Source organism: Mus caroli, unplaced genomic scaffold (genome assembly GCF_978045245.1).
Source record: "Mus caroli unplaced genomic scaffold, Mus_caroli_1 scaffold_15, whole genome shotgun sequence".
NCBI classification, from domain to species: Eukaryota; Metazoa; Chordata; class Mammalia; order Rodentia; family Muridae; genus Mus; species Mus caroli.
This window is the reverse complement of record NW_028227270.1, coordinates 63,567,167-63,589,307: the sequence shown is the minus strand read 5'-3', so window position 1 is coordinate 63,589,307 and position 22,141 is coordinate 63,567,167. Positions and strand designations below refer to the sequence as shown.

General features: G+C 50.9%; 1 protein-coding gene across 2 annotated transcripts in view; it reads right to left on the bottom strand.

Moving 5' to 3' along the window:
* Nucleotides 1–14,689: 14,689 nt before the first annotated feature.
* The window catches only part of Trpc7 (transient receptor potential cation channel subfamily C member 7), a 126,477-nt gene continuing 119,025 nt past the window's right edge, over nt 14,690–22,141 (bottom strand). For both annotated transcript variants that reach the window (XM_021180154.3, XM_029468419.2), the window contains 2 exons: nt 17,498–17,573; nt 14,690–15,349 (listed from right to left, as the gene is read on the bottom strand). In XM_021180154.3, coding sequence (XP_021035813.2) covers nt 15,180–15,349; nt 17,498–17,573 — 246 coding nt within the window. In that variant the 3' untranslated portion in view covers nt 14,690–15,179. The remainder of the gene's footprint in view (nt 15,350–17,497; nt 17,574–22,141) is intronic.

Sequence of the window (22,141 nt, the reverse complement as noted above, 5' to 3'; positions counted from 1 at the left end):
AGCCTGGAGTTTGTACACTTTTGGGGGCCCTCTCTGAGAATAAGACTCAGGATTTGGTTTTTAAGTGAGCATTGACTTAGTACAGAAAACAGAATCAAAGTCAATGTTTAAAAAAATCTGACAAAGGCTCCGAGTGTGGAAAGAAGACCAAACTTAACTTGACAACGTAGCTTTCAGGCCCGCGGTAGTTTGGATGAGAATCGTCCCCCATAGGCTCATATAGGCACTACTAGGAGGTGTGTTCTTCTTGGAGTAGGTATGGCCTTGTTGGAAGAAGTATGTCCCTTGGGGGCAAGTTTTGAGGTTTTAAACACTCAAACCAGGCCAGTGTGTCCCTGGGAAGTGCCTGTTCCCTGATGATATAGTTGTAGAACTCTCAGTAACCTCTCCAGCACCATGTCTGTCTGTGTGCTCCCATGTTTCTAGACGTGATGGTAACAGACTAAACCTCTGGACTGTAAAGCAGTCCCCAATTAAATATTTTTCCTTTATAAGAATTGCTTTGGTCATAGTGTCTCTTCACATCAATAGGAACTCTAAGAGGAAAGACCTGCAGGAACAGTTTTAGTCTGCATAGGCAGCCTGATGAAGAGGTACTGGGATGGCCCCTGTGACCTATAGTCAGCTGTGTGGCTGGGGCAGCATTCATCAGGAGGCTGAGAAACTCACTATTGGTCCATACCACAGTTGAGCCACCTGTGGGGATTGGTGTTGCTCCAGGCTATGGGAGAATAGGCTGGAGCTTTGGGCTACCAGCTCTTCTCAGGGATCAGTCCTGGTGAGGCAGAGACAGGGGCCCCTTTGCCTCATACCACTCCCAGAAGACAAGGCCAAACCTCCGAGCCCAGGCTTTTTGAGGAGGCTCTTCAGTAGGAGCCCCTGGTAGCTGGCCTGGCCCACACAGAGCCTGAGTCCATGGACACCGGTCTGGAATTACTTGGTCAGCCTCTGAGAGTGTCCACTTTTGACACCAGCCCCTCCCCATCCATCCAACACAGAGTTGGCAAAAAGAGGGAGAGAGCCCATTTGCAGGAGGGTATTCATTTCAGATGGGAAACTATGACGTTCCCAGCAACTTGGTTTGTCTCCCCATAAAACTACAGTCAGCCCTCCCTGTCTGCATGGGCAGGTTCAACTGGCTGGGGGAGAAAATATTCAGGAAAACAGAATGTGTTAACCAGTTTGCCTTTTTTTTTTTTGTCTGTTGTTGCTTTGTGAACAATGCAGGATAATAGCTAGTTAGGAAGCATTGACATTGAATTAGGATTATAAATAAACTACAGGATAGTGTGCTGCAAATCACATGCAAATAATGTTCCATCTTATACAAGGACTTGGGTATTCAAGAATGTGGGCATCTGAGACGTCTTGGAGCTTGTCCCCCCTGGGATGGCGAGGGTGACTGGATGAGGATTTATTCTCTTGTTTCATAAGTGGCCAGTGACCCTCTGCTCCAGCCAACCTTTTCCTGGAACCTTAGTCTGAGAAGGCCAGCTCTTACTCACCCCCCCCCCCTTTTTAATTTTCCCTCTGCAATGGGGACAGTACTGTCCTTTCCCAAGGAAAGTTGCAGGTCATAATGAGCTGCTCTGGGGACTGTAGCTATGGGTAGGGGCAGAAGAAGGTCCCCTGACCAGGCATCCATGCAGGAGACCTGAAGAGTGCTTTTCCTGTTAGCCTTGGCAGGGAGGGAGAGAGGGACACGCAGGCCCATGGCCTGACTCGTGACAGAGTGTGGAGACGTTTGAGTGAGAAGCTGTCCTTTAAGTGGCATTTCAAATCTAAATCTGAAGCTCCATCAGCAGTGCCATTTTGTGATGAGGGCATCTTGTCCTCTCAGCTTCCATCGAGGACATTCAGGCATCTCCATCCTGGGGGCTCTTCCCTGGGAGTCAGTTTTGATTCCCTGTATCCCTGCTCTGCTGGGGAAAGAACTTCTCCCACTCCTGTCCAGAGAAGGATGGGTAGGTAGCCTTGTCTGGGGCATGGAAGATGTGGGTGGCGTCACCCAGTTAGAGAGGGGGCTGCTTCTTGGGAAAAGCCTTTCAGATCACAGTCCTTGTAGATGGTGCCGAGTTTCAGTGGGAAGCTGTGGCATCCAAGAAGATACTCGAGCAAGTGAAGGGCATTCAAGACATGCCAAGCCATCATCCAGTCTGAGTCTCTTGTTCCTGATCACCCACTCTGGCAAGAATAGCTGTGTTCTGCAGATCTTCCGAGCAACCCAAAGGGGTGGGGCAGTATTCATCAGCTTGGTCTCAGTGTCTCCTCCTGGGACCTCTTCTGATTCACATCACAATCACTTGTGCTTTTAAAAGCTAATGGTCTCTGTCTTAGTTTGCTTTCTGTGGCTGTGATTAACACTGACCCCAAACAGGAAAGGGTTTATTTGGCTTGTGGATTATGATTCATTGAGGGAAACTAAAACAGGGACTGAAGCAGGGACTGTGGAGGGGTCCTGCTTACTGGCTGGCTCCCCATGGCTTACTCAGCCTGCTTTATTAAACAGCTCAGGCCAACCTGCCAAGGTGTGACACCACCCAGAGTGGGCTGAGCCTGCCCACATCAATCATTAATCAAGAAAATACCCCAAAGACAAGCTCACAGGTCAATCTTATGGAGGCAGCTCTTTAATTAGGTTCCTTCTTTCAGGGGGACTCTGATTTCCTAGTCCTCAAGATTCAAACCTAATATTTGGAGCTATAGATGTGATGTGATGTGATGTGATGTGATGTGATGTGATGTGATGTGATGTGATGTGATGTGATGTGATGTGATGTGATGTGATGTGATGTGTGTGTGTTATGGGAATACAGGGCATGTGCATTTGCTTACACCCAAGATTCTTCCAAAAGGCAGTCAGACAGTCAACTGTGAGAGGGAAAGGGCAACACTGTAACACTCAGGGACAAGATCAAATGTTAGCTTTTGTGTTTCAACTGTCTAGGGGAGGTTCACAGCACCCAGAGCAAGGAAGGGCAGGGTTCTAGCTAGCAGCCCTTCTCTTTGGTGTCTTGCTTCAACCCTGCCTTTTTGCATGTTACTTTGTATCTTGTACACACTGAATGAAAGCAAAAATGTCCATCCCTGAAGTTAGGAACTATCCCCCAGGTCCCAGGGATTGTACATAGAAGATAGGGTTGGTCTGTGAGGAGGCAGAGAGTTCTCTGACTTAGAAAGGAGAACAGAAACCCAGAGAGTGTGAGAGAGTGTGAGGATTCTAGATACACACACACACACACACACACAGAGAGAGAGAGAGAGAGAGAGAGAGAGAGAGAGAGAGAGAGAGAGAGAGAGAGAGAGTGAGAGAGAATGTTTCCTAGACAGATCTGTAAGGGTGCAGAAGTCCTCAGAATATGGCTGGCGCCCTGTCCCCACCCCTCCAGGTGTGAGGTATTGGGATAATTCTGTATATTTACCTGAGTATGCAGAGGCTTTAGTTGCAGCTTCTAGCTCCGAAGTGCCTGGGGAAGAATGGAAGAGGCCAGTGGTGCTTTGAGATATATGTTCCCTGTGGGGCTCCTGTAGCAGTGACTTGTGGGGGTGACCTCCAGGCAGCATGTGCATAGAGGTACACTAAGAGGGGTTTGTGAGCGGGAGGTCCTCTGCCTAGTGACCCCTGGCTGGTGTAGCGCAGGTGGGGGAAGGGGTGGACACTCTGAGCTGGGCTGAGATGTCTGCTCCTCAGAAATGGAGTAGGGATTGGGGCTTCTGCCAGAGATCGGCTAAAAGAACAGAGATCGGCTAATAGAAAGAAGAGAACCTTACATCTCGTAGCCAATTGTCTCATGGATTAAGATTTACATAATATGCAAAGACAACCGTGAGCAGATACTTCCACAGGCTACCTCAGAGTGGGTGGATTCGGATTTCCTTTTTTCTTTGAGAACTAGGGATTTTTGGAAATCAGTGCCTGTGGTCTGCTTTTTGATGAAAATCATATTTTAAGGAAACAGTGCACACCCGAGCAGCTAAAGTGATTTGCTTTGCCACTTCCCTCCTGCCTCTGGGGTCCCCATTCCTTAATTGCCCCATCTGTGCCTCTTCCTCCTGCCCTTGCCAATGTGCAGAAGGCAAAGGCTGGCAGGGGCTGTGGGCTGTGGGAAAGAGTCTCGCTGATGATGCCAGAGACAGTTGAACGTGAAGAACAACAGTCCTGTATCCTCTGCACTCACTGAGAGGGCACAGGAGCCGTGGAACCTGGTTGTTTAGTGGTGGGGAGAAGTCCTCTCTCATCTGGCCATTAAGAGGGTTGGCCCAGGGGGTGGGGGCTTTTCACACCTAGCCACGCTACCAAATAGTCTCTCTCTGGTCCCTGTTGGAGCCTTTGCTCAGAGCTATCCTTGCAGATGGGGAAGGCAACAGAAGAGCCCACCACCCATCCAAGGCCAGCTTGGAAAGGGTGTGGGGGGGCGGGGATTGAGACAAAAAAAAAAAAAAACAACAACAAAAAAAAAAAACGGTAGGGTTGCTTTAAGGAATTCCCACTGTGGAGGGTGGGGATGGAAACAGAAGTGGGAACCTGGCACGGAGGGGCTCAGTGGGCTGGAGGGAGAAACGGGCTGGTTATTAAAGAGTGAATTACCTGCCCTAATCATGAATGCTCATTAACGACACAGCTCCTGTGTGAAGTAGAGCGGCTGTACTTCAGTCCCACAGAGGAGGAGAGAGAGCAGGTGAATCTCCAGTCTGAGGAGCCCCCCTCGCCCCGCCCCACCTCTCTTCCCTATTAGTTGTGTCGGGGAGGGGAGAGATGTAGACCCCACCCCACCCAGCCTGCCACCTCAGCAGCAGTGATGAAGACCTGACCTCTCCCAGCGGGGAGGTGCCAGGACACCTTGGAAGTTTGTTTTTCTCCCCTGGTGGGTTGTCTGTCTTGATTTTGCAGCCCTGATACCCTGGCTTGAGGGTTGTATGGACCCATCCGGTGTCCTAAGGGATAAATGACTTTTCTTCCACTCCTGGTAAGGGAAGAGAAAATACACATATGGCTACTCCAGCCACATGTCCATGTCCTCGGCCCCTTTCCTATGACATTAGCGATGTCCTGGGTGTGAGGGTGAAGGGTGATGGGCTGAGCCATCCCGCCTAGCTCTTCTTTCGTCTTTCCTACATGCTTACTTTCTAACCCTCTTTCTGAAACCACATCAACCCTACTCTGGCCTGCCGAGAGCACTGGGCCAGGATCCCAGTCCAGTCCCTTCCTCACCGCCTTCCCCTCAGACAACCTGATAACTAGGCATGGAATGAAGTGGTTGTAAGCCCTCTGATAGGGGTACTGGAAACTGAACCTGGGCTCGCTGCAAGAACAGTATGCACTGTTAACCACTGATGCATCTCTCCAGGCCCAGGCAACCAAATGTTATTTTTCAGGATCCTGTGGTTGGCAAGGCTCAGTCGGGTGGCTCTTCTATTCTCTGAATCACTTGTGGGCAGCTCTCTGCTGGGGGGACCAGCTAGCCTGGGAAGTGTGAGAAGCCACTGATCCTCTGAATTTTCTCTCTGTGTTCCTTTCTCTCTCTCTCAAAAAGATTTATTTATTTTATGTATGTAAGTACAGTTGCTCTCTTCAGACTCACCAGAAGAGGGCATCACATTCCATTACAGATGGTTGTGAGCCACCATGTGGTTGCTGGGAATTGAACTCAGGACCTTTAGAAGAACAGTCAGTACGCTTAACCGCTGAGCCATCTCTCCAGCTATGTGTTCCTTCTCAACGAAGCATGGGAACTTATTTACAACATGGCACTTGTCTTCTGGAAGGCAAGCCCCAGTGACCAGGAACTCATCATCAAACTATTGATTGGGCTATGTTTGTTAGTGTCTTATTGGCTAATGCGGGTCACATGGCTAGTCCAGGAACGCATGCGCAAAGGGATTCGTGGGATTTGAGAAATGAAAAAAAAAAAAAAAAACATGTATCTTTGAAGCCATAAATCCAACAGTTCAGCCAGCACAACCACTCTCCTCTTTCTTGAGAAGCCATCCACACTTTGTAGAACAGATAGAGCAGCAGCCACGGGAGTCGTTAGAGTTCACGACAGTAGAGCTTCTGCCCCAGAACAGTGTACGGTTTTTAACCGGGACTCCGCACTGGCGCCCACTCCTCACTTCCCGGGTAGGACTTTCCAGAGGTCACATAAACTCGGGCTCCTCTGTTTTGTGCCAGTGCTCCTTGTGCCCCTGGTCTGAGTGCTCAGACACTGTGTGGTGCTTCCTCTTGCTCAATGGTTTTCGTTGTGACTGCCAATGACTGTCACAAAGATGAATCTCAGCGTCTATTCTGAACATCCTCAGGCTGCCTGTGCTGCGGCCTGTCCTGCCTGCCTTCCTTCCTCCTCTTCTCCTTCCTGGGTGTTTGCTGGGACTCAGCAGTCACATATTCACTCTCAATTACCGGTCCTTGTCTCTGCTGTGGTGAAACAGCGAGGTGTCGGTTACAACACCATGGACTTAGATATACTTCCTGTCTCTCTGTAGAGCTGACCTGTGGATAGCTGGGCACAATAGCTCGGTGCAGACTTAGGACACTTAGTGTTGTGCTGAAATGAGAAATGTTTCTGATAGGCTTATATACCACTCGATCCCCTGGAGGAGCTTTGGGGAGGTAATGGAAACTTTAGGAGGTACAACCTTGCAGGTTCCTAGCCAGCTCCACTGCCTATTCGTTGGACAGACCTGCTGGCTTCCTGCTCCTTGCTGTCAGGTCACGCCTTCCCTGCTATCATGGAGTCCAGCCCTCTGCAACCAGAAGCTAAAACAAACTCTTCCTTGAGTAGTTTTGGTCATGCTGTCACAGCAACAAAAACCTGATTCACTCCGTATTCTCATATGTCTGTGCTCTCCTCCTTTTTTCCCCGGAAGTGTGCCCCTCCCCCTGCATTCCCTTCCCTGCGTGGGCCTTTGTTTAACCTCAGTACAAGTCGCCTTGGTTTGGGCAGGAGGCAGACTGTGTATGGTCCGCGGCATTTATGCCAGCTGTGAGCTGCTCTGAGAACCTGTGCTCAGTGCCTGGAAGGGCTATCCTTTCCTCCCTCTCCCTGAAGCCTCAGTCCAAGTTAGATCATGCGGCTCTGCACTGTGCTATGACACAGACCAGCTCAGGCGTCCCAGAACATCAAATTCATCTGCATCCCTGGAGGAGAACTACCATGAGATGCATGGCCTTTTCTAAAGCACAGAATATTCATGCTATTCATACTGCTGGTGACAGACGGTGACACAAGTTGTCTGCATGTGAGCCTGAGAAACCAGTAACACTCTGATAGAGGGCTCCCAGGCTTGGGGACAGCTAATTTAGCTCTGTAGATAGGGAAGGCGTTAAGGGATCCACTTTGCTGGTGCCTTTCTGTGATTGATTGGTTCAGAGCTGAAACCCTCGGGCTCTGTTCTCTGTGATCATTAAAGTGATCCAAGGAGCCACTAGCTTGTGCTCACTCAGGTCTGGGCATGGGGAAATTGGTGAGTCAGAGGTTCTGTGGCTGGAATTCTGCTCCCCATGGTCTATGCACGTGGAGAGCCACAGATGTCCCTGGAATCCAATATTCAGTTGTATTTATATAACTCCAATAATCGACTCCACCAGCCTGTACTTACAGAGGAGGCTACACAGGTTCTATTTATAGCAACAGCATCACCAGCCAGAAATTGATCACCCACAGAGTGTCTCCTGGTTATTTCTGGAATACCTGAGGACTGACCCCACAAATGAGGGTGAGAATGTGGTCACCGTGCAGGGAACATTTCCGACCTCCCTGCTTGGTCACCCCCATTTCCAGCTCCCTCCACAGGGGCCAGAGCCAGAGGCCTGCACGGGGCAGGACAACTCTCCTCTGAATTCTGAGAGGCGGCCACATACCTGGGCCACAGAGCAGCCCTTCCCCACAGAGCAGCCCTCCCAGGCCCAGAGCCTTTGCCTTATACATTCTCCTTGTCTGCTCACAATAGGTGAGCCCTCAAGAGAAAGAGTTATGTAAACAGCTTCTGGCCTACACATCTCTAGCTTGAGACCTAACCCAGGGAAGGGAGGAAAGGAGTTAGGGTGTTAACTTCTGTGTTCAAGCCAGACTCTGAGGAGGTAAACGCTGGAAGCCCACTGCAAGCTGAACAAAAGTGGCATTTGTTTGGTCATGTGTAACAGGTCACCAGGAAAGAAGAGCTGTAGGTGGCAGGGTGGCAGAGGTGGGCTTCACCCAGGGACGCACTGCACTGAAGCCTCCCCCACCTCCCTTCTTCTGCCCCTTCTCTTCTCCCTCCTACAGCCCTCCTTCCTCTAGTTCATTTGCAGACAGTCCCATTCCACATCCCCAGAGAGCCTGATGCAGGGTCTCCTATTGTGGTCACTGAGATGTGTGAAACCCAAGGCAAAACTACGAATTGCCTTGCTTCAATCCGCTGTCAGTCATGTGGGAGGGGCTGTGTGCCTTTGGTTGGCTGCACTGGGGTCAGGTACTGGCTTCTGTGGGCTGAGGAGAGAACAGCTCACTGTCTGGGAAGGGTTGATATCCCATCCCCAAGGTCTGCTTTGCCTTCATTTCTGTACCTGCCACATATCTGCCTGATTCTTGCATGGAAATGACATAGCTCAAAAATCATTTGTCTCTCCTATTCCCTGCCAATCTTGAGAAGGTGGAAGCCACTGAATGACACAAGCTGGTGGCCCAGCAGGTGCTTCTGTATGTCAATGGCCCCAAACGACACATGACACATGGACCTTTGGCCTGCCAATGTGGCCCGCACCACACCAGTGGGCTGTGTTTGCTCTACCTCTTTCTGATTCAGACACATGGAGGACCTGAGATCAACACGTTTAAAATTACTTTAAGAGAACACTAAAGAGCTGGAGAAGGCTGTACTGAGAATTTTGATTTCTTTAAAAAGCAAAGCAAAGCAAAACAAAACAAAGCAAATAACCAGTTACGTTATATGAATATGTTTTTGTTCTAATCCCAGGTGAGGGATATGAGGCTGCTTCACAGCAGGTGATTATGATTTGCCGGCTGCACTAGCTGGGGTGTGATCTTTGCCAGCTGCAGAGAGTTTAATTCTGGAGACTTTGGAGAGGGTATAAATGGGAGAGCCCTGAGAGGCCCTGGAAAGGAGGCTGCTGTTCCCCCTGATGCTCCTGGTTGCTGCTGTTGCCATTTGTCAAGTCTTCATGAGCAAAGAGAGAAGGAGGAGGAAGAGAAGGGGGAGGAGGAGGAGGAAGAGGAGGAGGAAGAGGAGGAGGAGGAGGAAGAGAAGAAGAAGAAGAAGAAGAAGAAGAAGAAGAAGAAGAAGAAGAAGAAGAAGAAGAAGGAAGAAGAAGAAGAAGGAGAGGAAGAAGAAGAAGAAGAAGAAAGAAGAAAAAGAAGAAGGAGAGGAAGAAGAAGAAGAAGTAGTAGTAGTAGTAGTAGTAGTGGTAGTTGTTGTTGTTGTTGTTGGAGGTATCCTATGAAGATTGGATTTTCCCCTGAGGAACTCAACACCCCCAATCAGCAGGAAGAAGCCTAAAGAAGTCTATGCACCCCTGCCCCAAACTTTCTCTCCTACCTTGTGTTAAGCGATTGGAAAGGATTGGGAAGGAATAAGGGTTGGAAGGGAGGTAGAGGTATACGAACCCAGTAAAGCCACTCAATAAATATGCCAACAGAGCCTCTTTCCTCTTCCTCCCCATTCCTCTCAGGTGCAGGGCAAAGGCTAGGTGCCCACAGGCAAGGCTGAGCTGTTTCTGGCTGCTTCCAGTGGGCAGAGCTGGTCCAGCCAAGGCCGTGATCTCTAAGGCAGCAGAGCATCCCTCTTCCTGCTGGGCCTCTCTGCCTGTAGCCTTGGTGTCTCTGCGCTCTTCTGTGGCCTCCAACACTCAGCCCTGTGATAGCCCATGGCCTTCTCCCTTGGGCTCTTGTTCTTCTTGAAGACTCAAACCCTCGGAAGCCCCCACCTTTAGTTCCCTGTTTCTTGTGTCACCCCTTTTCTGAAGCACAGGAAGAGGATCTCCTAGGTGCTTGCTAGAGGAAGAGGAGGACACAGTCAGAGGGTGGATGGGTAATGTTTCCATGATGTAGACAAGCCCCTGGGACTCTTGCCTGCCATTGGCGAGGGTGAGGTAGCCTCAGGATCTTGCTAAGCCAGGGAGCCAACTAGAAGCCATTCCAATGAATGCCAGGACAAAGTAAGTTGGACTCCCTCTCCCTCCCCTTTTCTTTTCCTCCTCTCCCCCTCTTTCCCTCCTGTTCCCCTCCCTCTTTCCCTCTTCCATCACCTTCCTCCCCTCCCTCTTCCCCTTCCATGCCCCCTCCTCTTCTTCCCCTCCCCCTTTCTCTCTCCTTCCCCTTTCATCCCTCTCTCCCCTTCTTTCTGCCCCTTCCCTTCCCTCTCCATCCCTCTCTTCCCCTCCCTCCTTCCCTCCCTCCTCTTCCTCCTCCCTCTCCTCCTCTCTGGGGCTTCCTTCTCTCTAGTACTTTCTCCCTACAGTGGGTGAAGTGTGGGGCTAAACAAGAACTGAAGGCACCTAGCAGCACGGGTAGATCAGAACTCCTTTGACATCTCTGTGTGCCAACCCCACTTCACTGTAAGCCACAGAGAATCAATGTCCCCTCAAAGGAGTGACAGTCCAAGAAGCTATTTGCTTTCAGGGTGTCACAGTCATCCCAGGCCTGACACCTCCGTGTAAGGAACTTCCCTGAAGTCAGACCTGATAGAGACCTCACTGGGAAAGAAGGTAATCTTCCACAGGCAGAGGAGTGCTGCCTTCTCAAGCGTGTGTGTGTGTGTGTGTGTGTGTGTGTGTGTGTGTGTGTGTGTGAGAGAGAGAGAGAGAGAGAGAGAGAGAGAGAGGCAGGCAAGCTCGCCTGTCAGCAGCAGCCTAAATGCTAATTGGGGGGTTTTGTCTGGGAAGTGTCAGCAGGACTTGTTGAATCCTATTAGAAGCCATCTGAAAGTGACAAATGACCGAAGACCTCCATGCTTAATCCCAGCCTACCACAGAGGCTTGATCAGGAGCTGTAGAAGGCAGCAGGGCAATGGGGCCACGTAGCTCAGCTACAGCCGGGATAGCTTGCATTTTCTGCAAGCCCGAAGGTACCACAAAATCCAGGCCTCCGAGGGCTTCACTGGCTGCCCACTCTTTGACCCTGGTCCAGTATGAAGTCCTGGGTCCCTCCTGGGTCCTTCCTTTTGGGCAGTAGCAACAGACACTGGATGCACACATTAAAGTTCCGTGAGACAGCATGAAGACAAGTGGGCAGAGCTGCTGGACCGGACGAGCTTCCGGAACTGGCTCTTGTCCCTCTGTACCTGGGCTACACACATTTCTTTTTTCACTGTCCTGCCTACTATCTCCACGAATTGCTTTCCCTGTCCACACGTGCTAATTCTGTGAAGATTAAGGTACTCAAGGTATGGGAGGGTAATGACATGGAGGGTCATGCCCCGGGGCAGATGAAGGAGCTTGCAGCTGAGCTCCGAGCTGGTGAACTCTGCCAGGCTTCAGTCCTAGGCTCTCCACTTGAGACCATACACCACCCCCACCCCCAATCCCCTGCCTCCTCCCATCCCTGCCCCCTCTTCCTCCCTCCCCTGTCCCGCCTCCTCCCTCTCCTCTCACCCCCATTCTCTCACCCATCTGGCATCCACTCCTGGATGGCTCTGAAGGCCTAATGAATGGTGCCAGTCTCCATTCCAGTTTTAATTATGCAGCAGGGCTTGTTTGCCTTTCTCTCTCTGAGGAGCAGATCTGAAGCTTAGGACTTTTAGGAAAAGGGGTGTCACACAGTTTGAAAACAGGGCTGCCAAGCGCCTCTGGCAGAAGCAGTTGGGGAAGAGAATGCTGAGTCTCCCAAGTGTTTATCGGCCGTCTGAGGAAGATAAGTGGGGGATCTGAGAGGAAATCTTGCGGAAACATTGGTAATTTGTCCTCTTTGGTCCGATTATTTGCTCTTCCAACCAAGCACGTACTCCTGTCTTCAGAGTCCAGGCTGGAACAGGGAACTGACTGCTGGGTCCTAGCTGGAGACAGGAAAGCCCTGCTCTGCGCATTCATTCATCTTGTGCAGGCTTGGGAGCTGGGAGGACAGCAGGAAAAGGGGGAAGGACTTCTCTCTAGGGACCAGCACACAGCCTCAAAGGCACCTGTAGACTTGACAGTCCTGGTTTTTCTTTTTCTTTATTTTTATGTGGGTGTTTTGCCTGCATGTATGTTGATATACCATGTGCATGCAATGCCCACAGAGGCCAGAAGAGGGCATTGGATCCCTTGGACTAGAGTTATAGAAGGTTGTGAGCTACCATGTGGGTGCTGGAATTGAATGCAGGTCCTATGGGAGAGTTGCCAGTGCTTTTAACCACTGAGTCATCTCTCCAGCCCTGGAGGTTTTCTGAAATACTCCTACAATCCCTTCAGTGACCCAAGGATAAAGACAGGAGTCTAAGCTGGGCGGTGGTGGCGCACACCTTTAATCCCAGCACTTGGGAGGCAGAGGCAGAGGCAGAGGCAGAGGCAGAGGCAGAGGCAGAGGCAGAGGCAGAGGCAGAGGCAGAGGCAGAGGCAGAGGCAGAGGCAGAGGCAGAGGCAGAGGCAGAGGCAGAGGCAGAGGCAGAGGCAGAGGCAGAGGCAGAGGCAGAGGCAGAGGCAGAGGCAGAGGCAGAGGCAGAGGCAGAGGCAGAGGCAGAGGCAGAGGCAGAGGCAGAGGCAGAGGCAGAGGCAGAGGCAGAGGCAGAGGCAGAGGCAGAGGCAGAGGCAGAGGCAGAGGCAGAGGCAGAGGCAGAGGCAGAGGCAGAGGCAGAGGCAGAGGCAGAGGCAGAGGCAGAGGCAGAGGCAGAGGCAGAGGCAGAGGCAGAGGCAGAGGCAGAGGCAGAGGCAGAGGCAGAGGCAGAGGCAGAGGCAGAGGCAGAGGCAGAGGCAGAGAGGCAGGCAGATTTCTGAGTTTGAGGTCAGCCTGGTCTACAAAGTGAGTTCCAGGACAGCCAGGGCTATACAGAGAAACCCTGTCTTGAAAAACCAAAACCAAAACCAAAACAAAACAAAAAAAACCACAACAACAAAACAACAACAACAACAAAACAAAACAAACAAAAAAACCACACCAAACAAACCAAAAAACAAAGCACAGGAGTCTATATTTGTAAAGTGCCTTGTTCATGTACCCAAGGTGCCCACGGGCCACAGAGTTTGTATCTTGTTCAAGCCCTGGGTTTTGTGGTACAGGTAGGGCTAGGAAGACCCAGGAAGGGAATATTCATGGTCACATCTTCTCTTCCTGCCTAGCTCAGCATCCAGGGGCCCAGCAAATGTTGATTTCCTCTGCTGTTTGAAATGGGGCAGATGTGGCCAAACAGCCAGCATTAGCAGCATGCAGGGATTCACCATCTGAGAGTCACAGACACAGGCACTCTTGGGCCTGTTACCGCATCACCCCACCTTCTTGCAGCAGAGTTAAGCTAACAGATTTTTGCAGTTGGATATCTTGAAATGCAAGTCTGATCTCTCTGCACAGATGCATGCGTGTGCACTCCTGGAGTCAGAGGGGAATGCATGCAAATGCACGGTGAGTTGAAACTACTCTAAGACAGAATGCATTTATTACACCTACTCTACAGAACTGCAGTATGGGCTAACCTGTGCTCAGCTGTCTTAATATGAGATACAGTAGGCCAAAGATAGCCAACAGGATAGCCCACTGGGAACCTGTATCCAAAAATCCTAGCCACCAAGTCCCCTGTAGAGTGTTGCCTGTTGGTATGTATGATCACATGACTGCCTAAGAACAGCTGCCACCTAGCTTGAGATGCTGCCATACTGTGTGTTAATGCCCAGCCGAGTCCAAATGAACGAATATGGTTCCTGTGAATGCAGAGCTTTGACGCTTTTATAAAGCATGGATGGAAATCATCCATCATATGGGTTACCATCTGTCTGTCTGTCTGTCTGTCTATCTATCTGCACACACACATATGTGTGGGGATATGTGTATGCATATACACCCACTCTTTTTCTCTTTCTCTTCCAGGGTATCTTCCAGATATTTGAATTTGGAACCCTGACCTCCTTCCAGGGTCACCGTGAAGACTTGGAAAACTGACTTGTGGGAAATCCTGAGCACAGCACACAGTAGGTCCTCAGTCACAAGCTGATCCACAGCACACAGTAGGTCACAAGCTGATCTGCACCACCAGCTGTTTCCTCATGACCAGGGAGTCCCCTTCAATCCCAGGGCATCCTCTCTGACCCATGGTGAGGCACACTGTTTGGGGCTGGGTGCCATCTGGTGGTAGCTCTTCCCACTCTCCGGTGTGAGGCTCCATCCCGGGCACCTACCCTTGCCTTCCCCACTTCCAGCAGTGCTTCCTTCACTTCCTGCCTGACCTCAGAGATGCTGGGTTAGGACTGGAACAGCAAGTGAGGCTCGGCAGTGAAGGTAGAGGCTGCAAGTTCTCAGAGACGGTGGCTGTGGTTTGGTCCTGTCCTCCCAGACAGCCTTGACCCAGACGATTTCCAAAGCCAGCACCCCCCCACCCCCAGTCAAACATGGCCCAGTAGCACATCCACACAGACCCCCAGGCTCTTATGAGGTAATTTTATTTCTTCTCATTTTAGGTAAAAATAGTAAATACAAGATAATAAAGGTAAAAATACATTATTTGGATTTTGTTGTTCTCTAAACAATGACAACTTTTCTCTACAGTACAATTTTTGATTTAGTGTTTTTTAAACTTTTTTTTATATAAACAAATAGAACTATTTAACTATTAGGCTATCTGGGTTCTCATCTGGCACTTAAGAGTAGGTCACAGGTCACCTCCCGGTTCTGGTTGTGTGTGTGTGTGTGTGTGTCGGGGAGGAATAAGAAGGGACTCGGGCAGGGGGCTGACTTCCCAGGACACAGCTGTCGTCCTGAGTCAAGTGGGCGGACACACATGTGCATCCAAGATGGCCGTTTCCTGCTTTGGCCACGGAGGCTGGACAGGAGGTCTCATGTGTCTGATGGCACTTCTTCTCTCCTTGGGGTAGCTTGTCCCTCCCACCGGCTTAGTTTCACAATCCTGGATCCAGGCGGTTCCTGGGCTATAGATATGAGTCATGTGCCCAGGACAGAGCCAGTGGTTCCTCCTCCCCAGAGGGGCTGAGACTGGGACACCTGGCCCGGCTTTGGAATGCTGTTAGATGTCAGTCACACCTGCCAAGCGGGGGCAGTCAGGCCCTAAATGTCCTTGCCCTTGTTCACCCGCAGGTGGTCTTTGTTCAGATTCTTCCCAAACTTCTCGCTGAGCTGCTGGATCAAGTCAGCCAGCTCTCCCGTAGCCTGAGACTTCTCCTCCAGGAGCTCATAGCGAAGGCTTGAGATGTCTTGCTTGATCTCTTTGAGTTCACCTGCAAAGACAGGAGGGCTTGCTGGGTGTGTGTGTGTGTGTAACGGGAAGAAGGTTCTGCACTTTGGGTGCAGGTCCAGCCCTGGGGAGGCTGAGTGGAGGGTGCGGGGAGGGTGTTGGGAATCTCGGAGATCCCTGCACCCACAGATCTCCGGGGAAAAGTGCCTGTTTCCGGTGCACAATTACAGGCCCTCCCCCCATTCCTGGAAAGCCTCTCCCTTCACAGATTGGAGAGGTGGAATTTAGGGCTGTGAATTTTCAGGCACCTGTTTCACACACCGCTGGCTCCAACGTTGGCCTCAGAGCTAGCACACGTAGGTGTCAAGCAAGATGCTCATTAGCTGGGGCAGCCATTTCATGGGGCTCTGCTTGGTCCTGTATATATGTGCCAAGGGAAGAAACCCCAAGCACCAGAGAACAGGGCTCTGCACATGGATGCAGCCCCAGAACTGGCGACCACAGCTTCCCTTAGTTCTTAGAAGCAGCCTGACTTCCCTTATGTGAGCCTCCCTGATGTCTGCAGCTGCCTCCTCCCCTAATAGGGTACCACCAGTCACTTTCATTTTCTGTTTCCATAGTGACCCACGTGGTTAGAAGCCCGATAGGTCTGGGCCTGTGGGAATCTCTTTATTAAGCACAAAGGGGAGTAGAAAGGTTCTTTTCTCACATGTTAGACACCAGACATAATTCTGGCAAGGGTCCACTGCTTGTGGGGTATACTATTCCTATCTCCTATGCAGTGTGCTTAAATATATAAAGTATAGAGGTCTTATATACATGATTATTCCCATTATTTTTATTAGGGTGCTTCACTAAGCCCCAGACTCATATCAATTAAGTTAAAATGACATCTGGGTACCCACCCCCAAAGTGTGTATTAGTTATGTCCATCACAGCCCCACACTACTTGAAGCTGATGCAGTAAGCACCCCGTGATTTAATAATTGGGACCCACAAGGAGTGGTAGGGCCACTGACCAGCCTCTTGGACCTGTGTGCTCGGCAGTTAGACTGGACAATGCTGGTTTTTGCAGGCTATATGCTAGGTTCCCCAAGATAGGAAGTCAAGGGTCACTCAGTGGCCAAGCTCTTTTGGTAGCTCTGTGGCCCATGTGAGGGGAGACAGGGTACCTCGAGTCATAGGCAAGAGTTTTTCCAATATTTATCCTAGGTGTTGCATGATTAATGACCCGGTATAGGGCATCTGCTTCTTCCTTACGAATACTTGCTTAAATTAGACTGATAACTAACTCATTTGGTGAGACTGATGTAGACAGGAACTCCAGTGTTCACAGGAAGCACCAGATGCTGATGTCTAAAGTGTTGGCCATAGGGCTTGCCACAGATGTGGGGAGGCATTAGGCTGGGACCTGCACTTTCACCAGCTGCCACTGAAGAGGGCACACTTCAGAGTTCCTCAGAGAAACTGCTATCGCCATAATCTCAGATCTCGGAACAGAGACACGATGCTCAGCTGGGTCTGAGCCAGTGGTAGGTTCTGAAAACGAGGCACGGGCCGACCCTTTTGTATATGTGCCCACAGAAGAAAGGGTGAATGGTGGGATTCTAGGCTATCCTGAGTTCAAAGGGATGGAAGCCAACTGAGTATGATGGTCACTAATAATGCCTAATAATGTCCCATACCTCCATGATGTCCACAATGTCATCATTAGTGGCTGGCCTCTCAGGATAAGTTATATCACACAGCAAACAGGAACTAAGGTGACATGTTATGGTGACGTGTGGAGGCAGGTGCTAATCGTCTGGGTTAGGAGGGGATCCTGGACCACCCAGGAGCCAATCTAATCATGTGCCTTCCTTACAAGAGGAGGAGGTAGAAGGGCGGGGTGGAGATGATGGATGCTGGGTGGGAGAGGGAGTGATGAGAGGGGTGTAGACGCTGAGGGGCAGGTCTAGTGCAGAGACAACAGGGTAGCCTTGGGGTTTGGGCTCAGGGTGGACCTCAGTGAGGAAGTGAAGACCTTGGTCCTTCCAGCTCATGGGAATGCATCTGCTTGCACTAAAGAGCCAGGTATTCTCCATAAAGAACACAGAACCCAGACAACCCCTGCCTCCACCTGAGAGAACCATGCTTGACCCCTGGCCTGTAAAACTTAGAGTGAAATCGCTTTGGGGCCTCTCTCCCGTACCTTCGTTGACTTCATCGTTCTCTCTGTCCACCTGGGCCTTTAGCACGTATCTCTTTATGAGCCGCTTCATGATCTTCTGAAATGAGAAACACGGCAGCGCTCAGAGGCAGCGAGGCCGGCAGGGTCTGATCCTCTCACCCAGCCCAGGCCTCAGCATTGGACCCTAGCAGGCTGGCGTGGTCCCAGGGTGCTCTGCCTGGTGGAGAGACCTGGGCATAGCTCTGCATAGCCTCCCCACCTCCCCACCTCCCAGGAGGTGAGAACAGAACACTTCCCTCTGACAGGAAGACAAGCCGAGGAGAAAGGGAAGGAGAACCATCTTGGAGTCATGGCTCTGCTTGAGGCCCTAGGCCCAGTGTTGCTCTGGCCAGACAGGGAATTCTGGGGAGTCTTATCAGGTCAGCCAGGCAAATGCAGCCCTCGGGTGAGACAGAGCAGCTGCTGTTCACGAGAGCAGCCCAGGCCAGGCTAGAGGGTTGCTGGCCTCAGCCACACTGTCAGCCTCTGGACCTTGATGGAGAGACTGCTTCCCAGATGTGCATGGGCCTGACCCTGCATCCCCAGTTATGGAGGAGCAAGGGTTTGGGGTCCCTAGCTTCCAGATAACTCACTGACAAGTATCTCTTAGGTGAACAAAGTTTGAACTACATGTAAGGGACACCAAGAATAGAGCCGTGTGTCAGGAAGCCTGGCGGAGCCGAGCTTTGGAATTTGTCAGCTTGTTGTTCCAGGGTTCCTGTGAAATGAGAGAGGTTAAAAATATCCCTAAAACTGAGATTTCTGGCTCTTGTGACTGGCATGAAGAGAGGGGCCGGAGTTCCCTGTTCCCCGGCGCTGCCCCATCCAGTGCTTGGTTCACCTGCTACACCTAGGATCAAGAGGACATGGCAGCATTTTCTAGAGTTCAGAAGCTATGATAGTGGACCTGGGCTCAGTCCTGAGTCTCCAACCACAGGAAAACGGAACTGTGCGGTATGCCAAGCACCGGACACTTTGGGCCACTTTCCTGTCGAAGCCCTCAGCAGGGACTATCTTGTCAGCAGGGACTATCTATCTCCAGGCTGTGGTCCTAAGATTTTATCTGCACTGAGCTAAGTTTCTTTCACCCATGGCCCGAGTAAGCTTAGTCAGGCCAGTGAGCCCTTCTTCACCCATGCCTGTGGGTTCCCTTCCCTGTGGCTCTATGGTTTGGATTGGTGGGAACAGCTCATTAGCAAGCTGTCCCCATTCATCCCCAAGAGGTGGGTGTTAGCATCGCAGTGCCTGAAGTGTCTGATACATTCTTCTACTCCACGGAGCAGGACATCTGCATGACAGGACCGTGTACCCACCCCTGGGTACCTTCAGTGGAAACATGAACCAAACAAACACAGAGAGAAAAATCGTCCTTCACAGAGTCTCACAGCAGACAATGGAGTTATCTACTTCCCGTTAAACTAAGAGGTCTTGAGCATTCGACTACTACACAGTTTTAGGCTGACCCAAGGACAAGGGTGCTAGTTAAAGCTAGGTGCCTTTTGAGGCAAACCTCAATAATTAAGCGCCTCTGCTGGGTGCCCTTCTTTAGGCTTGAAATACCAACACTCAGGAGTCTGAGACAGGAGGTTAGTGAGTTCCTGGGCCAGGGCCAGGTCTGGGCTACACAGTGAGACTCTGTCTCAGTGAAGCAAGCAAATGGGGTCTCGCTGTGCATGAGGAAGATGGCAAGGCAGAACCTAGAAATGAAAGGGGGTGAGAGGCACCATTTTGTGGGTACAGAAATCACCACACCATTTCCTATTTAGTAGTTGGTATCTGCTGTGCTCTGGATTGAGTCATACAATTAATCCAAGTCTCCAGAAACATCCCAAGGGCTATACTTATCACTTTAAAATGTGGCTGCAAAGCTCCTGTCTGAATTGGCAAGATCAGTTCACATGCCTCTACCTTGGTGGTGGTGGTGGTGATGATGATGATGTGGGGGTGGGAGAGGAAGAAGGAACTCAGACATGGATGCTGTGTCTTACAGCCCGTGTTGTGTTAGTCTTACACACAGAAACCTTCTCAATCTCGCCAGAAGCTCAGGGACAGATGAACTGTTACTTACAGAAGAGAACTTCTACAAGTTCAGAGTGTGGGGAACTTCTCTAGGGCTTCACAGATGGAGAGCAGGGGAGGGCAAGGTTTAGGTTTAGCTGAAATGAAAACCAAAGCCGCAATAAGAGGTGAATTCCCTCGTGGTTTGGGAATGAGAATCATTGCCCAGGAGCTGGATCTGTTAGTCAGTGGGCTTGGACTGGCACTGGGGACCTCTCACAGAAAGAAGCCTATGTCAGTGGACGGGCAACCTCACAAAGGGAGAGAATTTCTGGCCTCATAGTTGTGCTTGAACACACATGGCCCATTCTTGGCTACTGGCTGCTTGATCTGAGTGGGGTTCTACAGTTTTGGGGTCCAAAGGGCAGAGAATCAAACATCAAGGGACCTGAAGGACAAGATTACCGGTAGTGCTGCACCAGAAACCGTAAAGTGGTTAGAAGATAGTCTCCTTGATACGCATGCCAGAAGGGTGTGGGGAAGCCGGTCATTGAAGGTTTCCTCTGCTTCATTGAGTGTGTGTGTGTTATGGGGACAGGGTAGGGTAGGGTGGGAAGGATGTAGGGAAGGGAGGGAGGGAGGGCGCTGCTTCGTGCTGAACTTTAGACAGCTCCTTGTTTCCTTCCACTGAGTCCTTTGGCTACATGAAGATGGCCTCTCCCCTGTCCCTGGCCCCGTCCCTGGCCCCTACCCCCATGACCTTAGCTAGCAGCAGAAGTATTTTTAGTGTCCTTACTCAGCAGAGGAGACTCAAAGTAGATGCAGAAGAGATGCACAGTGAGTAAGAAGGGGCTGTCACACAGAGACTAGCATCCAGGCACAAGGGGCACACCTCCCCAGTGCAGACTCCTACGGTGTGGTCTGTGGGTGCAGGCAGGAGGGGACACAGATCCTCCTCCTTGGGGCCTGCGATCTTTGTGCTGCCAAGGTGGCCAAGAGCACAGCCCAGGAAGAGAGTACACACTGTATACTGACAAAGGCGAATGAGGTAGAGCCAGATGGACGTGGCATAGCCCTCCGCCAACAGAAAGCAGGAGCTTATGGAAGCATGGGTAAAATGGCGCTCAGTAGAAGCCAAACATGATGGTCATGTGTGTGAGACCCTGGGACAGGAAAAGCAGCACTGTCCGTTTGTCTGTGACATGCTGGTTTGTCTCACAGCAAAACCCAGCTAGAAGGTGAACCAGAAGCCAGTTGGGGAAAGGGGTTCAAGTGTAGCCTCAGCTACATAGTAAGTTCAAAGCCAGCCTAAGCTACATGAGGCCCTGTCTCAAGAAACCCAACCGAGCCACTTCCCCCTAACAGTAACAAAATAAACTCTCTCCCTCCCGAACAACCTCATTGTGCCATGAAACCAAGATCTGTTTAGATGGTGGACTGTGCCTGGATTCTGTGGTGTCTTTAGGATGTGGTTATATGCTTTGTCATAGAGAAATGCTTCCCTCAGAGAGTCAGTATTGGGGTCTGTACCCCTAACAGACAGACTCTTGGAACAGGCCACAAGGCAACTCTGAGAGGAGTGCACTTAGACCATATCAACAATATCATGTTTTGTCCTGCTGTTTGGTGTCTTGGGCATGGAAGCCCAGGAAGGAAACAACCTAACTAAAGCAAACAGCTAATACTGAGGGGATCTGGCAATCCAAGGTCTGCAGGAACAGTCAGTCAAACAAGGCAGTGGGACTGAAAAGCTTAAAACGGAGACCCACCAGGGAACTTCTAAGTTCTGGGTAAAGGGTGCCAGGCCGCTCAGGGCGATAGGGCAGAGTGCACTGCTGGGATTCTCTAGGGTGTTTGCCAGTGACTACAGTGTACAAGGCTGACAGAACAGGCACTCAGTGTGCTGGCCGCTCTGGGGAGATGGACTGAGGGCTTCAGGTTCTAGGTACACGTGGAAACTGCTGTGTGATGAGCAGGCAGCCTGGAGGGCTCCCTGTGAGCCACAGACAGGCAAACAGGCTCAGGCCACCCTCAGATCCATTCTTTGGTGTTGCCTGTTGCTGCTGGTGACTGGGTGCAGCTTAAGAGCCTTCTGGCTCATCACCCTAGGCTTGGAGATTCAGACAGATCCCACTCAAGAGACTGCCAAGTCCCAGGAAGGCAGGGGCTGAGGGAACTCTGGGGGGAAGCACCAGGAAGAGGGATGCCAGCCTAGTACCTGGGCAGTGTTGTGGGGTAACAGAGACGTGCCCTCGGAATCAGGTGGGTCACAACTGGATGTGAGGCCTCAGCCAGGCAGATAGTTCTCTTATCTGTCAAATCTGTCAAATTTGCCAGAATCTGGGGGAGCCTGATTCCACGTGTCCTTTGGGGTCATCTCAAGGTCAGTTTAGATCCTGAATAGATGACTACAGCTCAGAAGGATGCCCAGACACAGAGCATCACTGGTCCAGAGTGGCCAAGAGCAAAGAGAAGGGTCGTCTCAGTCCCCCTGCTTCCCCCTATCCCTGCCAGGTGCCTTTGTGCCTTTCTAAGAGGAATACGTGAATAAGTAGCCTGGAGCCTTTCTCTAAGCCACAAGAGACAGGCAAGCACAGTGTCCCAAGGTCACCCCTAGCCTGAGGCTGA